The sequence below is a fragment of the Elephantulus edwardii genome, unplaced genomic scaffold (assembly GCF_000299155.1).
Source record: "Elephantulus edwardii isolate Elephantulus edwardi_28Jun2011 unplaced genomic scaffold, EleEdw1.0 scaffold00026, whole genome shotgun sequence".
In the NCBI taxonomy this organism is placed as follows: domain Eukaryota; kingdom Metazoa; phylum Chordata; class Mammalia; order Macroscelidea; family Macroscelididae; genus Elephantulus; species Elephantulus edwardii.
Genome location: NW_006399776.1, coordinates 9,559,809 through 9,570,765, shown reverse-complemented (window position 1 = coordinate 9,570,765; position 10,957 = coordinate 9,559,809). Strand labels below are relative to the sequence as shown.

Here is a 10,957-nt window from a genome sequence, read left to right as displayed (position 1 = left end):
TATGTGTGTATATGTATATATGTGTATATGTATATGTATATATGTATATATGTATATAACTCATTTAGTAAGAAAGCAGTATTAACTTCTGTTTACTCAACTGCTTTTTACTGTTCTTTAATTTTTTTATTACTCTCTAGAATCATTACACATTTGTTTCTTAATGTTTGAGTTTTTGTAAGATGCATGTCATTATCTTCTAACTTCCATAATTTTATTACAATGGATTGTCTTTCGTTTTAAGCTGTTTTATTATGTTAATCTTAAATAATGATGGTAGAATCTATGACTTGATGTCTTTGAAAAATAGAAATTATTCAGCTACTGTCTCCAAATAGTGTTTCTCGATTTGAGATGGTGATGGATGTTCCAGACAGAAAATAACAATTTTAGAATAATTTAACAGTGACAATTAAAGTTCTGTGCCCTCAAGTCTTTTAATCACAAATTCTTTTGGGGAGAGGGGACTCAAGTGACTTAGTACTAAGGAATTGTACTTCTGACACAGAAGTATGCCGTTCAAATCCATCAGCTGCTCCATGGGAAGAAGATGGGCAGTCTCTGCCCATGTGGTTTATTGCTTCTGAAAACCCTCTGAAGGGTCAGCTATGGGTTGATTCCAACTTGATGGAACAACACAACAGCAGCAACTTTGAGCAAGTGTGAAGATAGCCAAGTCTTCTACATCATCTGGGAACTTCTTCTAGCAACTCCTCAATAAGCCAGACCATAAATATAGTCCAAAATATTAAAGTTAGAGAAAAGATTATTAATTTGTTAGTGGTGCTGTTGCTTTTGGTAAGCATACTGCAAGTACAAACTTTCTTATCCCCTGATGTTAATGTATAAATTTATTTACAAGTACAAGCATGGATTTTTAAATGAATGTACTTTATTTAAATGTATGTAATTTCTCCATGTATTTGGAGTACAAATACTTTTTAGAATTCTATTTGGGACGATTCTCTCCTACTTTGTGATAGTTTTCTACTTTATTTGTGGTGGTTGATAAACACAGCGGTCTAAATTTTAATGTGATTGAATATATTATTCATAAATCATTATTCAAATAGATATTATTTTACTGATACTGCTTTGCTAAATACCTCTCATGTCCTTACCTCAGAAATATTCTCCTTACTTTGTTTTCAAAGGCTTATAAAGTTTTATTCTTTGCCACTTAGATCATCACCTTAATCATTTTCTGAGTTCCAGCCTTAAGAATGTGTACCTGTCACCACTTTTCTAATTCAAGAACTTTTTTGTCACCCAAAAAGAAAACCCATTTCAATAACTACTTCAGCCCCTGGTACCTCAAATCTACTTTCTTTCTGTATCTATAGATTTCCTTGTTCTGAGCATTCCCTATAATATGTGACCTTTTATGTCTGGATTCTTCCATTTAGCATTTTATCATCAAGGTTCATCCATGTTGTGGCATAAATTAGTACATTGGTGGGTTAGGGTTTTTTTTTTTGTTTGTTTGAATAATACTCTTTTGTATAGATATACCACAATTGGCTGTGGACATTTGAGTTGTCCCCACTTTTGGTCTATAGATCACATTTTAGACTATAACTTATAAATCATCATTTATATCACAACCATATAGAAATAGTCTGTGACATATTTGGAATGTACACTGTATATAGCTTAATTAAATATAAGGATTTCATTCTATTATTCAAGTAGAAATTGTTTATATTTCAGGTAACATTCGGTCAGCCAGGCCTAGACATTCAAAGCAAAGGTATGGAATATGTGCAACGGCAAATATCCAAGGAGTGTGGAAGCCTCAAGTCTCAAACTAGGGTAAGTAACTTCAGTTTCTCGTCTAATAATGATATAACTAGCAAATAAGTTGAATTCTAATTCTGTATTATACTGGAAAAATTTTGGTTCATAAATTTGTTGGATATGTTTCCAAATTGGAGGAAACTTGACTTAGTATTACTTTAACTCTGCCTGACTCTGGTTTGAGTCTAGGAAATTGTTACTTGTTTCTTTACTGACATTGCATATTGTCAACTTAGTGGATGGATCACATCCATTAGCCCAGACCTAGAACTGATTTTAGATCTAGATCCAAACCTTTGAATGAGAAATTTACTCCAGCATGAATTAAAGCTATTTTTATGAGTGAAGGAAAGATTCCTTTTTCTGTAGGCCTTATTCATAGAAGACTACTTGGAGTGTGAGCAAGAGAGATACTAAGTCACTTTTGGGCGGTCACTCTGGACTTGTTGAGGATTGTGTTCATGTTGCTGATACTTAAATATTTCAGGAATGGACTACATGGAATGAATTTGGCTTGAATGTTCAGTGGTGAATTCAAGTTGCTGGTGAACTTCAGGGCTGCTGCTTTGAAGACATTCTTTCTCAAGTAAAGCTATAGAGAAGAATTTTTTGGATGGCAAACTAGTTACACTGGAAAACTTACTACTGCAGGAACATAGGAAAGCCAGCTACTGACAATAATCCTGAAATTGGGGAACTTATTGAGCACAAAATTAGACAAAGATTGAAGGAGGAAGGTGGAGTAAAGCAACCATTTTAGAGACAAGTTGAAATGGCACACCAAGTCTGAACACCTTTCCCTCCCTGATAAGGTTCTTAGGACCTACCAACAGCAACAGCCCAAATCAAGGAGACAGTCAACCTGACAACCACCAAAAGACCTCATCTGACCAAAGAAGACCTCATTTGCAATAACCTAGGAACTTCTGAGTCACCCAGTGCCTACACATCCTTAGTGTCCTAAGAAGAGCCTCGCATAATGGCAAGGAAGAAGCAGTCAGGTTCAAACATGAAAAAACTCAAATCTTCTCTGAAAGAAGCAGTCCAAATTGCCAACGCCGTGATTATCCCAGAATCAGGAAGCTGGAAGATACATGCCAGTGTGGAGTTGTTCCAATGATTTATTACTTGGAAATTTAAAAAGCTGAAGGAAAGTTATGAAAACATAAGTAAAACACAGTAAACCAAAATGTTACTACCGTATGGAAAAGGTACAACCAACACATAGCAAGAAGAGCCTCCCACAGTGCTAAAGGAACTGCAGTCAAGTTCAAACATTATGAACAGACAAAACAAGTCTTCTTGTAGTAAAGCATATCAGATTGCCCATCCAGTGAATCTCTGAGACAAGAAGCCAGAAGACATACAATGATACAAAGTTCCTATATTGGACAATTAGGAAATTACAGTTACTCAAAGACATGCAATAAAGAGCTGCCAGGATTAAGGAAATTATCACAAGAAGGAGAGGGTACAGCCAGCACAATACTAAAACAATAGAGAAGCATGAAAATCCAGTGCTTAGAAAGCATATTAAACCACTCATTGCTTCCTTGTTTTATTTGGAAAACTTGTTTTAGGTTATCGGTTTTGCATGAGCTTATTTAAGTGTTTTGGTATTTCCATTCTCAATTTTGGTAATTTTTGTGAGTAGGTAGTATGACATGTAAAAAATTGAAATGAAGCAAATGAGAATGAAAACCTCATACTAAAACCTCTAGTACATGGTAAAACCAGTCCTTAGCCCTGTTTATAGCGATAAACATAGCAGAAAAGGATCAGAATAGAAATAAATTTAGGAGCCGTGGTCTACAGCATAGGGAGTTCTTGTGGCTAAATGCTAAGGAGTTGTGCCAAATTGGGCTCCAAGTTCTTATCCACCTGCTGCTTAGCCAGTCTCCTTCTGTACCATTTTTCTGCCTCTTAAAACCCCTTGGAGGGTCAGATGGTGGTTCCAGCTTAAGAGAATACCCCAACAACCTACAGCATAAATAAGCCTCAGCTAGCTGTAAATGTGCAACCAACAGAAGATAAGATGGGAGAATATGACCTTCTATAAATCAAATCCTTAGATACGTAAAAAAATGTTTCTCCGTAAAGGGGGGAAAGCCTACACACTGGTAAATATTTGGTAAACTTTATAGAAAATTGCCATACTTCAAGGAGAGAGGAATAATTCAGCTGGTGTTTAGGAAACACTGCACTACTTGAGTGAGTCTAGAGGACATGCTGAGAAAAGCAAGTCCTAAGTGGCAAAGTGCTGTTGTAGGGAGAAACACTAGAGGAAAGTTTAGATAGAGAAAATATAGTGGGGGGGTTTTCACCAGGAACGATGTGGGAAATACATAATGAACACTGTTGGATTAAGGGTGTGGTATTATAGGAAATACAATACAAAGAGTCCCACCACTGGGCCGATTGGCAGCATCATGATAGATGGGGGGAGATTGAGATTGTTGACAGCTTCAGTTTGCTTGGCTCCACAATCAACATTTTTGGTACCAGCATCCAGGAAATTAAAAGACGAATTCCACGGGGAAAGTCTGCTGACAGAGAAGTCTCCAAGGTCCTGAGGAACAACAATGTCAGTCTGGACACTAAGGTGCGCCTGATACAGGCCATGGTCTTTGCCATTACTTGCTATGCATCAGAGAGCTGGACAATAACTAGGGATGATAGAAGGAGAATTGATGTCTTTGAGCTTTGGTGCTGGAGAAAAGTATTGAATATACCATAAACTACTAGGAGAGGGTGGAGTCAGGCTGCTCCTTGGAGGCAAGGATTCTGTTTGGACATGTTGCAAGGCAGGATAAGTCCTTGGAGAGGGATATCATACTTGGAAGGGCGGAGGGACAGCACAGGAGAGGAAGACCCTTGATGAGATGGAGTGATTCAGTCACTGGGGTAATGGAGATAGGTGTGTCAGAGACAGTAAGGTTGGCAAGGGATAGATAGTGTTTAGGGCTGTTGTACATGGGGTCGCTGTGAGTCACAAGCCACTTGACGGCACATAACAACAACAATTGTAGGAAAGGGGTATACACAAGTATAGAAGAATGACAAGGGAAGCTGACTTTGTGGATAGGTTGGTGAGGTGGAGGGGAAGCCAAGTACAGAGAAGAAACTTGATTTTATATTGTATATTTACAACTTGTTCTACACTGTTATAAATGGTATAAAACTAGCTTTTTGAACCAAACAGTGGATGTTTGGTGAAGCTTTTTGTGAAGTCATATGAATATTTTTTAACTGGATAGTGGCAATAGAGGCCTTTGTTAAATTTTAACAGATAATTTTTTTGTATGTAAATTAAACTTCGATAAATAGTACGTGTGTGTAATAAAAACTTCCCATAAAGCCAGACTATGTATGTCCTTAAAATTTTCATGTCTTCTCTATAGGGTCCTTTGAAACCTATCAGACATGTCAGCTTTCAAGACGAAGATGAAATTGTCAGAATTAACCCTCGTGATATCTTAATACGTCGTTATGCAGACTACAGACATCCTGACATGTGGAAAAATGACTTGGAGAGAGATGATACAGACTCCAGTATTCAGTTTTCAAAATCAGACAGTAAAAAACCTGATTATCTGTACTCTTGTGGTGATGAAACTAAGTTAAGTTCACTCAAAGACTCTGTGGTATTTAAGACACAGCCTTCCTCATTAAAATTTAAGAAGTCAAAACGAAGAAAAGAGGATGGTGAACGTTCTCGCTGCATATACTGCCAGGAGAGGTTTAATCATGAAGAAAATGGCAGAGGGAAATGTCAGGATGCTCCAGACCCTATTAAAAGATGCATATATCAAGTTAGTTGCATGCTCTGTGCAGAGAGCATGTTGTATCATTGTATGTCAGACTCTGAGGGAGATTTTTCTGATCCCTGTTCTTGTGACACTAGCGATGACAAGTTCTGCTTACGATGGTTAGCCCTGGTAGCTTTGTCTTTCATTGTACCATGTATGTGCTGCTATGTCCCTTTGAGAATGTGCCATCGCTGTGGAGAGGCCTGTGGGTGCTGTGGTGGGAAACATAAAGCTGCTGGATGAAATGATCCAGTGCCAAAATGAGCTTAAAATCTTTGTTTCCAGGAATTAACTAGCTTGGATTTGTGGAAGCTTTTGGCAAGTAATATGGAAGCTTGCCTGGTATCATTGGGGCCACACGTGGAGGAAGCAGGACTCGTCAATTCTTGGTATTTCACAAATGCTAGCCATGCATAACTTTTTCCCTTTGGTGCATGGCATGTTTTGTTACAGGCTGTAATGAGTATTTTCAAAAGGAGACCATTTCTGGTTATTAGCTATAAAAAATGAGCATAAAATACTCAACTCAGAGGGATTTAATTTTTGGCATTTTGTATATTTATGCATTAGGTGATGGGACTTTTAAAGAATTGAATTCATTAGAACATGAACTAAAAGTGCACTAAGGGATACTTGATTTAAATCTAAGAAAAGTTAACACTTGGAAATTATAAGAAGTAAAACAAGTACAACTAAATCATTTATTAGTTGGTTTTTGAAGCAGTTTTATGTATAAATAACAAATATTTATATTTAACTAAATGTAAGGTACGAATTATTACATATTAAACTTTTCTTTCCCTTTCCTAGTTCCAAAGTAGATATATACATATATGTCTACTGTCACATTCCATTATATTTTGAATGTTTAACTCATCTAGTTAATAATGTTTTGTATTCCATGTGAATGATTTGATATTTTCATTTCCCTTTGGCTACAGTTTATGTTGAGTTATATCTGTACATTCTGGTAATCTAAAACCTTAAAAATAATCTAATAGCCTTGAGTGACCAACTTTTTTTTAAGCACAGATGTAATTGTTTAATGATCTGATGGGAACGTAACACTTATTTTTATATAAAAAGAGACTGAGTAAACAATAGAAAAAGTTAAGTGTTTTTGGTTGTTTTGTGGTATTCAAGCAGCAAGTTATTTTCTTTCAGAGTTTCCTCCTTCAAAACATTTTATTGCATTTAACAAACATTTTACAGGCCAAAAAAAAATGTAACTGGATAGTTTAAAACCGAGCCCTGAGATCTCCATTTGTCATTCTTCTAACCCAGAATATGTTCAGCTGTGTGACTAATTTTTTTAACTTAATCTTAAGTGCTTATTCATATAACAACTTTCCTCAGTTGCATTTTATTTAAACTGGCTAAAGGCAAAATTATTTTATAATTATGTTTAAAATATGTTTTGAACTTGCCCATGAAGTTATTATCCAACATTCTGGATGAAATCTCTTGTACATATAAATTTATATTTTCTTCAGAGCATTGTATTACTGGATGTTTAATTTACAAAGTAATTGGGTAAATGTTCCAACAAAGTGTTTAAAGTACTTCAGAGTCAAATTGTCTTTTTAATATTTTTTTCTTTTCTTTTTTTAGTGTTATATTAAAACTCTAACCAAGTAAGGGGTTCGTTGAGAACATTCCCTTAGAGGGATATAGATGAGAAGTGTGCCTTTTTTTTAATGGCCTGATGTTTCAAAAGTGATGAAAATTAAAATCACACTACCATTTAGAAGCTCGTTTTTCTATGCAAGTTTTAAAATGTCATTTATGTGTCTTTCTTTTTACATATCACTGTTGTGTTAGCATTCTTCTTTTGCCTCAGATCAAACTGAACAATGTATATAACACTATCTGTCTGTAAAATACTTTTTTTTAAGAAAGCATTTATATTTATATGACAGCTTGAACTGACAACATTGTGTATATAGATCATCTTGAAGTATTATTTCACATTGAAAAGAAGAAAAATATATTGATAACTGTAGATGTTATGAAGAAGTTATTTCTAGTTTTGTACTAAAAATCAATTGGATGACCTAAAATCCAAAATATGACATTGTAGCAGCCATTTTAAGTCTTATTTTTACTGTTTATATATTTGAACGCTGCTACACCAGATGATCTTTCTTCCTGAAGTTTTGAGCTAAATTTGGTTTCCTAGAATAGACTGTTAACTTTCAAAAATTACTTTTTATTGATGAAATGGAAGTATTGGGTTTTTTTCCTTGTGAGTGAATTTTCATATTTCTAATTGCTGAGTTCCTAATTCAGGTTTGAGCAAGGTGTGAATAACTAAAGAAAATAACTTGCTGGCTATATAGGAAAATGCTGTGGAAATAAACTGTGTATATACTTCTGGGAAGACAGATTTAATCATTTCTTCTGTTAAGCACTAATCAGTATAGTGCAACTCCTGGTTCTGTACTGTATTTTATATGCAACATATATGCTTTAATATTTTAATGTTTGTGCATTAATATTTTCAATTTGTTTAACCACTTTGCTGCTAAGATTTTGCCGTCCCATCCCCATTATATTTTCTTTACAATTTAAAACAATTTTCCTCATTAAAAATTATGATGAAATTATTTTTATTTCATCTTGGATCTTTATAGTTAATGCATTTTCCGGATCAGTCTAGAAGCTAACTGATAATACCATCTAAATCCCTCTGTGGAAATTCATTCTTGAGTAAATGAGAATTCTTACGTGAAAACATGCTCTCATTCTTAAACACAGTTATAAGTATATTCTAGAACATTTTCTCATTCTACATGCAGATTTGACACTGCCAGTTGGCTTTTCCTCAACTTTTTCTCCCCTTTGTTTTTAATCTGGTAGTGTAAGCAAATAGTGACACAAAACTGCTTTAGTAATTAATTCTAAAAATGAAATAATCTAGATGACATGACAAGATTTGGTCTGGTCTAATGAGCTTATATTTAGAATTGATATTAACTCTTTTCTATGATAGCTCTCTTGATTTCTCAAGAAAGGTGAGGTATAGTTGTTTAGCACCACCTACTGGATGACTCACAGACCAGACAAATGAGATGGTTTTAGGGTTCTGACAGGGTACATAATTACTACCAGTAAAGGGCTATTAAAATGGTGGCTCCTTCCTACTGGGGAAACCAGAAGTAGGAAATATCTCAAAATGACTGTAAAATGTTCCCCAACCTCCCCAATTTGTCTTGGTTACGCAGAGATTTTAAGCACTTTTTTCCTTACATATACTGTTATAACATATTTATAGATATTTGGAACTGGTAATCAAACTAAATGGATGTGCTCAAGCTTTTATAGAACCAGTTCCTTTTTTTGAAAGCCATTGCAAAAATGGTATTCTTATTTTTCCTCCCATTACCAATCAGGGAGAGTTTTTAAAATACTAAGACGAACATAATCAACTCTATTTCATCATGACAACTTCAGAGAGAATATGTTTGTGTGTTTCTGAGATATCAGGGCAGAAGTGAATAAAGGGAAAAACTTGAAACTACCTATTTCCATTGGTTATTCAGCAGTGCCTAAAATGAACTTTTGAAGTGCAGATAGTCTCTGAGTATAAAGATTCTCTCCTAACTTTGTCTTTAAGAATGTGTAGGTGAAAAAATAAAAAGATTGTATAGGTCATTTGGAATAGGTGCATACATATGGTTTTTACTTAGCCTTTCTTTAGTGCAAGAAAGATTTGAAGCCTTTTCAGTTACGTAAAAGCTGCATATGCAGCAAGTAATAGTGAATTTTTTGCCATTAGGTTTAGCTCAGTAATTTCAAAGAGAGGACAAATATATGTACTATGAAAAAGGACAAGTTAGGAGTAAGTCGTAATCCAGGGACTTCCTGTAATACAAAATGCACTTTCAATTCATGTTTATAGTGCCATCTGATTTCTTGGGTAAATCTTTTTCTTCTTCCTTTTCTCCTCCTAATTGAATGACACGGATTTTCTTAGTATGAGTCTGCAGAGCACAGGAAAAGTGCACTTTCCCCCATATAGACAATTTAGAGAATTTAAAGCTGTTTCTTTTGTTTAAAATTTGGTTTGGTGATTAATATTTTGAAATTGTGTTTAAGATTAGATTTTTTAATCCTAGTCCAGTGGTCTATTGAGCATGTGTAACATTTTACTAAATGAAACATTCAAAACTTTACGTACCTATACAAAATACTGTTAACTTTTCTTGTTATCCTCATGAATCACATTTCTAAATATAAAGGAAAGCACTAGAAACTTGCATTATTGTTGCACTAAAAAAAAATGTCTATAAATGATGATGATAGCACCATATTGTGTTTTTGCAGTGAGTCATACATAAAACTTTTTAAAAAATTAACACAGCCTGAGATGATTAATATAAACCAAATAAACACTTAAAAGGGCTTTAAGGTATTAAGGTACTGTTTGCCTAGCAGCCAGGTGGTTATAATACTTTCATATGCTTTGGTATACTGATAAATGTTAGCCATTGTTCGAGAAAGCTTCTTCAATTGCATAAGTTGTTAGTTTTGAAATTTTTTAAAAATAATCTAGTTGAGAAATCTTTGTATTAAAGATACACATAGATTTTTTTGTGAACATTGCCAGTATATAGTGTCATTTGCTTTCTATTCTTGACCTCAAAAGTGCCTCACTTGTATATTATTTCCATTAAAAGCTTGACTGCATTCTTTCTAATAAGCAATGAAAAATTGTTTAACTCTTGTCATATTGTATTTCCTTATGTATAGTTAACTAGCTTGACAGTTTTGAGTATATAATGTACATATGCAGATATAAGTTTGTAACCATTTTGTTACATCATACCCATGTAATTGGACATATCAGATATCATAAGAATTTGTTTTAATGGTTCCCCATCCCCACAATTACTGAATTAAACCTATCATGAAATTTAAAAGAACTTTTTCTTAACTCTTCTAGAGCATGCCAAATTGTCATATAATTACTATTGGCAAAGAAAGCTGAACCAGTGGAAATTTTTGTGGGTTTGTTCCTTTTTTTAAAAATTTGTGTTCTTTATTTTTTTGGTTTTGTTTTTACACACTTGTAGTCCATGTAACATTTGTCTTAAATAACCTACTGGTTCAGGAGCATGTTACAATCAAGATTTTGGTACATGGCAAATTTTTTAATCCAAGACTACTAATATTTTATGTTCCAACCAGTTTTAGAGATTTCATTTAACTTTCATTATAAACAAAAGTAATTAAGGAATACAATATTTTGGACAGTATTGACAAAAATCATAGTGTGAAGCCAAATCTAAAATTAGGGGTGTTAGATCAGTTGAATTTATTTGAAGAATAATTATACATTTACCATGAAT

At 34.2% G+C, this 10,957-nt stretch overlaps 1 protein-coding gene across 1 annotated transcript in view; it reads left to right on the top strand.

Annotated features, from left to right (window-relative positions):
- The window catches only part of SPRED1 (sprouty-related, EVH1 domain containing 1), a 141,040-nt gene extending 135,111 nt beyond the window's left edge, over positions 1–5,929 (top strand). Inside the window, exons 7-8 of the mRNA XM_006883036.1 lie at positions 1,711–1,812; positions 5,199–5,929. Of these exons, the coding sequence (XP_006883098.1) occupies positions 1,711–1,812; positions 5,199–5,849 (753 nt within the window). The 3' untranslated portion in view covers positions 5,850–5,929. The remainder of the gene's footprint in view (positions 1–1,710; positions 1,813–5,198) is intronic.
- Positions 5,930–10,957: the final 5,028 nt, after the last annotated feature.